Source organism: Anomalospiza imberbis, chromosome 4, assembly GCF_031753505.1.
Source record: "Anomalospiza imberbis isolate Cuckoo-Finch-1a 21T00152 chromosome 4, ASM3175350v1, whole genome shotgun sequence".
NCBI lineage: Eukaryota > Metazoa > Chordata > Aves > Passeriformes > Viduidae > Anomalospiza > Anomalospiza imberbis.
In genome coordinates this window covers 5,459,869-5,472,104 of record NC_089684.1, presented here as the reverse complement: position 1 = coordinate 5,472,104, position 12,236 = coordinate 5,459,869, and the positions used below count along the sequence as shown (strand labels likewise).

At 35.6% G+C, this 12,236-nt stretch overlaps 1 protein-coding gene across 46 annotated transcripts in view; it reads right to left on the bottom strand.

Annotated features, from left to right (window-relative positions):
- Nucleotides 1–12,236, bottom strand: part of SORBS2 (sorbin and SH3 domain containing 2) — a 142,919-nt gene that overhangs the window by 32,320 nt on the left and 98,363 nt on the right. For 34 of the 46 annotated variants that reach the window (XR_010998032.1, XM_068186879.1, XM_068186878.1 and 31 more), the window contains 3 exons: nucleotides 11,778–11,961; nucleotides 8,642–8,756; nucleotides 1,475–1,558 (listed from right to left, as the gene is read on the bottom strand). Coding sequence is in view for 45 of the 46 variants with exons in the window: in XM_068186879.1 (XP_068042980.1) it covers nucleotides 1,475–1,558; nucleotides 8,642–8,756; nucleotides 11,778–11,961 (383 nt within the window). In the remaining variant the exon portion in view is untranslated. The remainder of the gene's footprint in view (nucleotides 1–1,474; nucleotides 1,559–8,641; nucleotides 8,757–11,777; nucleotides 11,962–12,236) is intronic. The other 12 variants (XM_068186887.1, XM_068186891.1, XM_068186900.1 and 9 more) reach the window with 1 other exon arrangement.

The following is a 12,236-nucleotide window of genomic DNA, read 5'->3' as shown; positions in this document are numbered from 1 at the left end:
TTCACTTCTGCTCTCCCCGAAGCAGCAGGGAGTTTTGATTTCGGCTTATGGCTAGCTACAGAAAGGGACTAAGGTGCCTGGTTCCAGGGTGTCCTCCAAAGCCCTGTGTCAAGTGCTCAGGCTCCTCATGTAGCCTGGCATGTCACCAATTAAAATTCTGATAGGCCTCCAGAGAATTGCTGGCTGACAGGGAAAGAAAAGAATGGGGATATTTTAAATACTGATACTCTCAAGCTCATGTCTACTTTAGATTTCCTGTCTGTGGCCTGTGGCTTCTGCTTTTTAAACTCAAAAAATCTCGGGGAGGATCCTGGGGAGATATGAGAATGCTTAAAATGACTGAGGGAGTGCTTAGTTTTACTTCCCTCCTTTTTCTAAGGGGATTTTAACTTCTTTTAATTTTCCGCCTCTCTGGATATTCCGACTATCCTCTTAGACACTCTTCTGGGATGAAGACATTTGCTATCCTTTTTCCTCAAGATGTTAGAGTGTACAGGAAAGAATGTGAGCTCTGTGGAGCCAGAGAGGGAGTGTGCAAAAGCAAGAGCAGGTGCATATCCAACCTAGTTGTTAAGGCATTGTGCAGGGAGGAAATGAAACCTAGTTCTCAGTCTTGCCTCAAGGACAGTGTTACTATTTTGCCATTGTAAAAAATATACAAACAGCCTTAGGTGTGCTTAGATACAATTAAGCCTAAGGCATTTGCAGAAGAAATGCAAGTGCTTAAGAAATCAAAGGGGGAAATTTGAGATTTTTAGGTGTTTTGGCCTGATGGAACTCTTCAGATTTATAATTTTAAATTTAAGTGCTGGCAGCAGATCTGAACCAGCAGCTGTTTGCCAGAGCCCTTTTTCAGGGCAATGGCTATTTGTGAAAACTGGAGCAGAACTGAAGTCTGTCCATTCAAACAGGTGTCCAGCTTGAAAACAGAGCAAACCCATATCTCATTGTTCACGTACAAAATACATATTTTGCATGTATGCATATAGGAGATGAAAAAAAGGAAAAAAAAATCTCAGGATTTCCTGCTACAATAAATTTGTTTCTGGCTTCATACATTTAAATTTAGATATAGTCCTTCAAGTAAAATATATGATCTGTAACTTAGCTTCCCTAATGCAAATTGTCACATTTTTCTGTTCTAGAAGATTGTTCAAAAATAATCCAGCCAAATGCAAAAAGTTTAGGGAAACCAGCTAACATCCCTGTTTATCATGGAATTTGTCTTGTTATTAAATACTTACACAATACTATTTATCTAGTACATACTCCTTATTAAAGCTATTACTATAACTAGTCTAGCAAGTTAAGAGTCTATTTGAAAAAAATACTTATATTCATGGGACTTTACTGCCCTTCCTCAAAAAAAAAAAAAATTTACTGGCTTATACTTGCTGAATTTGGTAATTTAAATTCCTCACCCTAAAAATATTTTTTCCTAAAGTGGAAATATCAATATTCTGTCCTCACTTACCGGACGTCCAAACTCCAGCTCTGAAAAGAATTTATACCAGGGTTCGTTTTCTAAATCTATGTCATCTGGGTTTATGCGATCAGTCTGGAGCAGTTGTGAAGGAAAAGGGAAGGAAAAGGCACACACTGAGCAAAGTGCTAGAAATGCTATGTCACTTTAACAACAAACACACAGACATAAAACAAATACGGGGAAAGAAATGGAATAAAATCAAAGAATGAAGATGGTATTAAGATAGAGAATATTTGTGTTCAAGAGCTGTCATTCACTGGTAGCTTTAATACTTTTCTTTTTGTTGATGTTCTTCCAAGGATTGGAAGATGTTAAACATTTTAAAATTACACTCCTAAAGCTAAGAGGGCTCTTTGACCTTTTCTTTAACATCATTGCGTTAGTTAATTACATTTAATGCTGCTAAAGATTCCTCGTTAGGAAGATGGTTTAAATGATTGTCTTCTCCAGCATAGGCAGGAAATTGCCCAATAAAGACACAACTATATCTGTATTGCTTTTGGTCATTCTTTGTCTCCTGACAAAGCATGTTAATTCTGAATCTTGATGTCTTGAAGCAAGCACTGAGCAGAGATAAGGAATATGCATCATGCAAGCATCACTATGTTAAAAAGCCACTTCAGCATATGAAAAGGAACTGGTATATTTTAAATCCTATGGTCAAAACACAGGGAACAAAAAAATTATGCATTCCATAATATTTGTTTCAGCAGTACTGTGAAATGCTTTATCTTGCATAGCCTTGTTGACATAATGCAGCATTTTTTCGACAGTGGAATACATTGTTTTCATCTGAAAATTCTCCCAGCCAAGGGATAAAGTAGCAATTGAAGATAGTATTACGGAAATTCTTCAGTGAACAGAAGAATAATTGACAGATTTATTCAAGCAGCATGAAAACATGGTGGTGCAAAACAGTACAGCTCTCAATGGGATATCTAATAAACTGTAAACTTGGCTGCATTAATTACTTTCTAAATAGCTTCAGCTTCTTTGTAGCATCTGATGTAGGCTTTCATGCAGCACAGAATTACAGTGAACTGTTGGCTTAAAGATCTCTGAAACAGAGAAATCCTCTTGTTAAAGACATTTCTGAATTTAAAATTTGCTTCTCCATAACTGTAATGATCAGAACCTAGACACTAATTATGGTGTGCCCTAGAAAGCAATTATCAAACAAGACAGGGTCCTGCATAAAGAATGACACAGGTGATCAAGTATGCAACACTTTTTCCTCCAAACTGCCACCAATAGACCGGAGTAATCACACACAGAGCCATTTCTGTTTTCTGCAAGAGATAAGACTGTGCTCTTGATCATTTCAGGTAATTAAACATTTTACAGCACTTTTCTTGCTGCTTTTGGTGTTACTGGGACAGCCTGCCACATCTGCTCTATTGAAAGGTCAACAACCCTTCAGAACTACCTTGGTGCTCACACATCTATGAGATGTTCATGCAATATCTGGACCCCGGCTGTTTTATACACTTATCTTCACAATGCCCTTTCAAGTAAGGGAAGCAGTACTCCTGTGAATGCAGAGGGAAGCGAATGCCACTGATGGAAATCTTGCTGTGCTCCACAGAAGGGTTAGGAAGGGAAGCTCCTCTGGAGTTTTGCCCTTACATTTCCACCAGCCACAGCTGCACCTCAGCAGTACTGATGACAAGTGCTTGAACTCAACTATAGACACCCAAGTATTTGGTAGAAAAACACTACTGAAATTAGTTTCATGAACTGACTACTAAAAATGTGTGAATCTAACAGAGACTATGACTAATTTAAGAAAAAACCACAGGATTCTCTTCTATAGAGATAAGACTGCATGAGGGCAAAAAATTACAGATGCAAAACACAGAACATAACTTTGCTGTATGTCAACTTGATTCCCATTACAGGAAATGCTTGCCATATTTAGAGGGTTTTTTGCTTTTTTTTTAAAAAAAATCCACAATTTGCATGTGAATAATCTGAGAAGACATTACTAAACAATTATTTCCATCCTTTCTCCAAACTAAGTTACTGTATGTTGAAATATTGCATGTTTTTACCTTTATATTATATAAAAAATTAATTTTCACAGAAATGTTGATATCAAAAAATGGGTGTATTTACACTAAATAAACAAATAAATAAGTAAATAAATAAATTTAAATGCATATAGGGTTGGAATTGTGGATGTTTTCGCCCTAGAAGCCCTGGCCTACATTACCCTGTGAGCCTCAAGGTGCCTAGAAGAGCAACAGCCCCAGACCTACAATGAGATGGAACCATTTCCCTCCTTGCAGGGAGGCAGAACACACTGACAGATCAACTGGGCTCTCCTGAGGAAGACAAGGAGATAAAAATGTGGGAGTTGCCCCCCTTTTCAACTTCAAATACTCTTGCAATTACCTGCAAACTTAAAAACCCTTGTGTTTCTGCTGGTAAGGAAAAAGCTATAAATAATGCATTTTATCTAGTTTCTAAGTTTTCATTTCTTCTCTGGTAGGAAATAAAATGAGACTGTTACAAAGTATGTCATGCTAATTCCACGTAGCCAAGTCCACTTTAATTTACAGCTTCAACTGCAGAGGGCAGCAAACAATATGAAACTGAGCACTAAACCTGCAAATTCCCTGCTGCTGGCAGTTCTGGAGAGGACTGCATTCCCTGTACTACCAAGATCAATACACAGGCAATTGATTTTGCTGGGCTTTTGGATTCAGTTTTGCTGACAGAGCTTTTTCTATTATCTCACCTTCTAAGAGACTTACAGTGAATGAATCATTCTGACTTAAAGCTGTATTTGGCTTAGTCTCACAAAGTTATCTCCCAAACTACTGGAATAGAAAGTAAAAGCAATAAAGGAAAATCCCTTTTTATGACTTGCCAGTCAAATAATGTTCCTACATTATTTCCTATCCTTCATCTAGCAATTTTGTAATGTTTTGATTATTCATTGAAAATACACTACTGAAGACCACTAAGCAACTTCTCGCCTTTTGCACCAGATGGTCAACACAACACTGCATCAGCATACTCAAGTATAGAATATGGACAATGAAAAAAATTACATCTGTAGTATTTCATGTAGCTTTGCCTGTTCTTGGTTTGATACACAAACAGAAATTCACGGGTAATAATCAAAACTGTTCATTTAAACTCATGAGTTAAATGGCTCTTACTTGTAGATCAGTATTTTGCTTTTAAGTTCAGACACCAGACTGAACCCTGCCTGGAATAGTGGGCTTAGATGCCTGTTGTAAATTTGTCTTTGGCATTTTATTATCTCTAAAGAATTTTCTTTTGCCTTTTTTTTTTTTTTTTTTTTAACTTTGGACTACTTTTAAATAGCTGTGGTAACCCCAAGTCTGCTACCAGATGGACTTAGTCTATTTCTTTATGAGAAGAAATATTTTATAATGCCATAGTAAGCATACCAAGTGGAATATTCAGATAACCAGACTGAGATGTCAAAAGCAACCAAATGTGCATGCTCTAAAGAAAATTTCCAATTTTTCACTACACTAAAAACCAAACCAAACAAAAAACAACAGATGTACATCATGGAACAAGTCCAGTCTATTTCTGGTTTTTGACAAAACAGTAATTTAGAAAAATTGATTCTAATCATGAATTCCTCTTGCATATAAACTCAGTAGAAAATCTGTATCTTGAACAGAGATTAAAAAATCTAGAATTAAAATGTAATGTCACAGTTTTATTTGACTAGCACATGTATAATTTTATGCTTAGAGTAAAATAACTAATGAAAATAGAGGCATTGAGTGTACCAATTTTATGAGGTCTTTTTTTACAGTAACACTGAGATTTTTCCTTACATATTCTACTGCAGAAATAGATATATGTACATGTATGGAGGAACTGCTTCTCATATATACTAGGGAGAAACTAGTGAATAATAAAATTTAATTTCATTTAGAAATGCCTAAGATTAAGTTGTTACATTGTCATTTAGTTATTAATGGAAAGTAAACATCCATTTTAGGAAACAAGTCCATCGTTTGGATGATATTGGAAAAAAAAGAGGAATATTAAGTTGAATTGCAGACACTGGAGATGGAAACATACATCAAAGCAACTTATGTACCACCGATCAGTGGTACATGAAATAGCAAGAAAAGGAGCTGTGTCAGCATGTCTTGTAAAACTACTTAATGCCTTAATATGACAAACATTTACTGCAATCTCCAAGTACTAATCCCAAGCCTCTCCTTTATGCTGATCTTTTATACTCTTACAATTCAAATTATGGAAGAAAACACACTAGTTTCCTGTTTCATAGAAGAGGCTGCTACACAATACAGCAGTTTGAAATTACACTCATCCTTCTGCGTCTATAAAAATTAGTGATCCCTAACCAATCTATCAATTTAATGTTTGTTACCAGGTCAATGTTTTAGATTATTATTTCTGACATTGTTTTGATTAATGCATATTTTCATCAGTGAGGATCTGTTGCATAGTATTTCCCACTAAATGTTAGCTTCACAGTGAATCTCAGTTTGTTTTATTCTTGCCATGTTCTCATCTCCCCATTAATCACAACTGATTCCAATCTGCTACCTACACCAATAAAGGGAATGCTAATCTGTCAAATTTGACTTGTCAGACTTGACAGATTATGATACAAGGTAGCTGTAAATATTTTATATTTTTAACAGATTACTTTGCCATCAAAACTATAAACTTGTAGACATGGAAATTACTTAACTAAAAAAAATTGGGGATTTGGAGTGTTAGAAAAACTTTTTACTTCTTTGATTTTGACAAAACTGATAAAGTATGACGTTCTATTTCAGACACTATAAATGTCCGTATTTTGCAATATTAATTTAACACATTTATTTTATATTCCACATTTTTAATACTTTCCTTCAGTATCATCAAGACAATTTTTCAGACATTAGAAATCAAATCTTTTGAGATTATCAAGATGGAAGATTTAATTCATGCAGTACTGACACATTTGAGAATTTGGAGTTTTAATTTGAATTTGGAACCAATGCATTATTTTCAGATGTCAGCTTTTCCTATGCACAATGAAAAGAGCTTTTGAACTGCTTTGCTGATCATCCTTTAAGAAGTTAGTTTTACTTTTTATATCCCATTCAATGAATACAAGGAAAGGAAATACTTCAGTGAAACAAATTAATTTTCTGTTAGTAACATGGTCCAGAGGAAGTATCTTAATTAAATAAAACTAAATAGCGTCTTTATCAACAGTAGGCAGTCCAGATTGATTAACTGTGGTAACTCCCTATTTTTTCAACTATGTTACACTAGTGTCAGCAAAACTTTCCTCTTATAATAATTTCCAATTTTTTACAGCTCCGATTCATACATAAATAAAAAATCTCTCAATTCTGTACATGAATGTATTTTCCTTAGCTTAAATTTTTTTTATACAATGAGATGATTCTTTGTATGTACATCAGCTGAGCCTAAACTTTTAGTCTAAGCTTCAAAATGGCCAAGTATGACCTTACCCTTGATGGACCTTGCTTAATAAGTAACATGACTACAACATGACTAAAGCTTTTCAGTATGAAAATATTTTAATGACCAAACAAAGCTCAAAATTCCATCTCTTGATTCAGATTAGCAAAAGTAAAATGCATAAGCAAGTGGAAAAAAAAGATTCAGGAACAGTCAGCAAACCTCATTTTCTTGTTATTTCATTAGTTTGCTAGAAATGAATAAATGTAGCTCTGACAATATTCATCAGCATTGCAAGGGTTATATGAATTATTTTTGTTCACATTACATTAGTAAAAAATGTAATTTATTAGAAAAGTGAGGCCATTTTTGGAATAGACTGAAGTCAGTGTAATTTTCTTATTTTTAATTTGAATCTGCTGGTACACTTTGGCATTGGGAAAACTGGAAAATTACCTCAGTGTTTATAATGCAGCCAAGGCACTCAAAAAGTGCTCAGGACAAATGACACTGCCATTTAAATAAAATTATTTGTTAAGTTCATCTGCACTCAGATACTAATTATATTTATTCATTACCAGTTCCTACAGAAATGACAATTTCCTCTTTGAAAAACACATCTGTTCTGCAAGAACTCAGTTTCACAGAAAAAGAGCTCCGTGTTTTCTGGCTAACAAAAAAATAGATTCCTGCAAAGACCACAGAAACAAAGGAAAAGGTGCTTGGTTCAGGTGTTTCACATTGCTGATATACTGCATATTCTGAAATTCAGTCATTTCCTTAATTTGGTTTAAATTGGCAAAATAAATTCTGTGAACGACCATATAATACAGAAGCAAATAACAATCCAATATTCATTTCATTAACATCTTCTTTAAAACTGGACTCCCTCAAACATTTCAACCTCAAAGTAAAAGACCAAGAAAAGAAAATATTGCCATTGATACATAACAGCTTTTCTAAAATAAGAAAGTGTTAAGATAGCACAAAGCTAAATAAGAAGGGCTGGGTGAATGTGTCTTTCAGCAAATGAAAACTTCTGTTAATTGTCATTTTTCAAGCATTAAGCATAGCTTTATTCCACAACTGCTACAATTATTCAGAAAGCAGGAATAAAGACTTCTAATTGCATGTTGGTGTACACTCATTCATAATGTACACTCACTCAAATCACAGAGTATTTGAGGCTGGAAAGGACCCCCAGAGGTCATCTAACCCAACCTCCTGCTAAAGGTAGGTCTAATAATATCAGGGCTCAGGGCTGTGTTCAGACGAGTCCTGTCTGGGCAGCCTTGGCCAGTATTTGACCAAAATCTCCTTAGATATACAATTCAGCACATCCTGAAAATGCAAATATTTCATTTTTATGCATTAATTATTCAGATAGCGTATGTGATGTTTAATACTACTGAAAATAAGCGCTGTAGATGCACACCAATCAGAAAGGCAGTTTCCATCTGTTTTGTCTATCATCCATGAGGTTTGCACAGTGGTGATCTCTTGGACACGCCGGAAGATGTAAGTTGAGCAAATAAGCCAAACCCAATTTTTCCATACAACATCAGATAAGAGCAAAGACAAATTGCTGCAAATTTGTATTTGACAAAGGATCTTCAATATTCCTCCAAATAGGAATTATTAATAGTAAATAATAAAAAGATAACCTCTTACCAAATCTCTTACTGTATTACCCATTTCATTTGTGTGTCTTACCGGTCTTTCGTGTTCAAGGATTGATGACTTTCCCGGCTCATATTCAAAAATACTTCTTGGTTCAGAACGGAACTTGCGAGTATCTACCTTTCTGTCAGGAGGATCCCAGTCGTTCCTAAACAACAAATACAAGCAACTGAGCTAATTCACTGCCACCACCTTGTGCTTTACAGCTCTGTACAAGAGAAACCTGCAAAGCCTGATGACGTTCAGAACAGCTAATATTTCCAGATCTCAGCTGTGGAACATCTAGCCTGGCATCCCAATGTTTTACTGCAACATCTTAACCTGTTTACAGCAGGGATGCTCAGTACAGCAGGAAGAACACTAGAGATGTCCAGCCTGTGATCACTCATATTTTTCTTTTAACTATCAGAGCAGTTTAAAAAATACCCTGGCATACCACATCAAAAAGCATGCAAACCATTGCAAATAACTATACATGTTTTGTGCACTCTACTAATACAGGCAAGTGGTAGATATTTTTGTCATCTTATAATATGATGATAAGGTGATACTGAAAAAGTTATAAAATCTTCTGAGGCAAAAAATGAGGAATTATTTTAAAAGACAGTGTTATGGTCATTATCCTGATGTGTAGTAGAATTGCTTCTGAATATCCTTGTAAGCAGCATATTGTTTCTCTATCTTGAACAGATAAACAAGAGGAAGAATTTGGCAGTTGAATTTGGAAGAGAAATGTATCAAATTTCTCTAAAATTACAAATTTGCTTTCAATTTAATAATGCTATGCAAAGAATGAAAAGTAACCCATGTACTATATTTTTTCAGTCATTTACTATGTCATATTACTAGCTATATATACATTTTGGGGAAATACTTAGTTACAGTGAGAGCTACCTCTGCGTGGCAGTTCTTGTAGTACCTACCTCCACTGTACTTGGAAAACTGTGGCTCACACATAATTTTATTTAACTCTGTGTAAAATGACCCACTAGCAACTCAAAGGTTGGAGGAAAGGGGAGGGGAAATACTACCAGGTATTGTCTGTATTTGATAAGAAAGAACATATGCTGATTAAATTTTATCAGTTCTATTGGTCTTTCTGGCATGACTTGGTTTGATGTGACCTGACATAATAATGCACATGTCATGTGCCTTAAAAAATCTATGGGGTAGCTTTTGTTTATAGAATGCTTGCAAGCGCATTTCAGGGACACAGACATGTCTATTTATAAAATGCCCCACATTTCAAGGGAAGTAGTTCTACATGGATTTATTGTTTATTTTCACCAAGGAAAAAAAATATTTTCAGAGCAGAAAAGGTTACATTTTTTGAAAATGAACAGGAAAATGGAAATATTCTGATGAAGTTGCATTATACTGGAAGCCACTGAAGCAGAAACGATGCTACTGAAATTCTGATTCACACTCAGTTCAAGTAATTTATAGTTTTCAGTCTTTTATCCTGAATGGACTATATTTTGAGCTCAACTGCTAATGCAAACCAGATCTTGCCTCGCAGCTATGAAACATGTGATATATGTGGACCTAAGCCTCTTATGTGAGATTTTAAATACTCTGGCTTTATAGACAATTAAAAAAAGAATCTCCCAATGGCAGGAAAAGATTGATGAGCTATAGCTTGCAGCAGTGGGCAAAGCATAGCTAACATGTTTGGCAACCCTTGGCCTGGAGAACACGGATTTCCACTGCCTGTTGTATCATGCCGAAGATTAAAAGGGGAGGTAAAATAGCCAAATTCAGTGCTGAGTAGTTGTTTCCAGGCTTGACAAGAAGCACTGCAACAGGCCTCAGTTTCTGTGACCGAGGCATTTGGCCTCGCACTGGACAACAATTCGCACAACTTCAGAGATCAAAGCTAAACAGCTCTTTTGGTGTCTAGCTAAAAAAATCTGCACTTCTGTATGAACTGCTAACAAAATTCAAGCCTCATGGCCTCTTTGAGGCAGCCCAACTCTAATCTTTAGCATTTCCTCTTGACCACCTGCCCCTGGCAACAGGGAAGCCAAAATCAGTAACCACCAAGAGATCTCATCTTCCCCTGCAGTATGCGTATCTACTGAATTACATTTTGGGTTGCCACTATCTACAAATTTTTCAAAAAGCCATAGTTGTGTCTTAATTTTATAGACTTAGTATGGTTTTTCATCATAATATTTTATTCAAACTGCTAATTACTTGAAACTGTTTAATATAATTATATTTCTACATATAAATACGTTTACAATGTCCAAGCTGACAAAAATGGTCGAATTCTCTTTTGTTGCTTGAGTGTAACCAAGAGAGGGAAGCTTGTACGCACAGACAAAAGGAAAAATATTACCCTTTTAATATATAATATATACATAGCCACACATATACATTTATAATAGCATAATAATATATTAACATGTAGTATTAATTAATGCAAACACTAAAGAAAAACATTTTTTCTAGAGATAGTACCCACAGATAAGCTGAAGTCAACAGAATTTGTGTACAGATCTCTTGCAAGGTTTTATCAAAAGGATAAGCACTTATTTCTGAGTTTTTCATTACTAACTTTTTCCAGACTGGACTCTAACCAATGGGACCTGGTTTTGTGCAGAGAATTTGGATAGAAAACCATGAGATATCCAAATTACCTCTTTAATCTGTAAACACTGTCTTGGTCTACCAAAATGGAGATTGAAAAAAATAGGGGTATAAAGCACTTCTAAGCTCTGGGGAAATGTGGGTTGACTTCTACACTCTTGTACAGGTTTGTTCTCCCTTGAATTTTCAATTACATCTTCTTTTTGATCCTTTCTCTTTGGTGCTGGGTACAATAAAAGGCCTTTCCTACTCAAAGACTGACTATTGAAGACATCTAGAGCACAGACTATTCTGAAACACAACAAGCAGGACAATACCACTAGTAAGAATAAAAATCCTTAATGCTCAAGGTCACATCATAAGTAAGAAAAAACTCTTCTTTAGCACACTGAAGACATGACACCACCATGCATGATGCCTGGACTCCTGACAAAGATCACCCCTCATCATCTGACTGGCCCTTGAATAAAGCCTTTGAAGTAATATTATTCTAGAGATGCTATTTTATCCCTTGCTATATTCTGCAATTGGAGTACTGTACTTAGCAAGAACACCTTTCAAAAATGCACTAACTTACTTTTCTGGTGTAGACCGTTGCCTCATACGATGTGGTGGTATTGGTGGTGGCACGTGGGGTGGCAAAGGGGATGAGACCTTAAAGGCATCGGAGCTACTGTCAGAAGCACTTTTGGACAGTGGTCTGTATGTCTGTGTCTTTGCAGCCGGGTGTGCCTGAGCAGAGAAGGATGGACTGTAGCTACCTAGTATAAAACAAAACCAGAAACAGTCATAGCATGAGAGTAAGTCTTAAAAAAAACACAACATGGAATGCTACAAGAACCCACAGCAACTCAATAAAATGGCAAGATTACAAAAATGTGTAAATGAGTTTTAAAAGTACATTGCTGTGTATTATGCAGCTCATTAGAGAACTTCTTATATATTTTTACACAAAATTACAAACACATAGGTGAAGTGCAGCACAGTTAAAATAAATTAATTTGATGGAGAAGTTAATGGGTGTATGCATCCACCA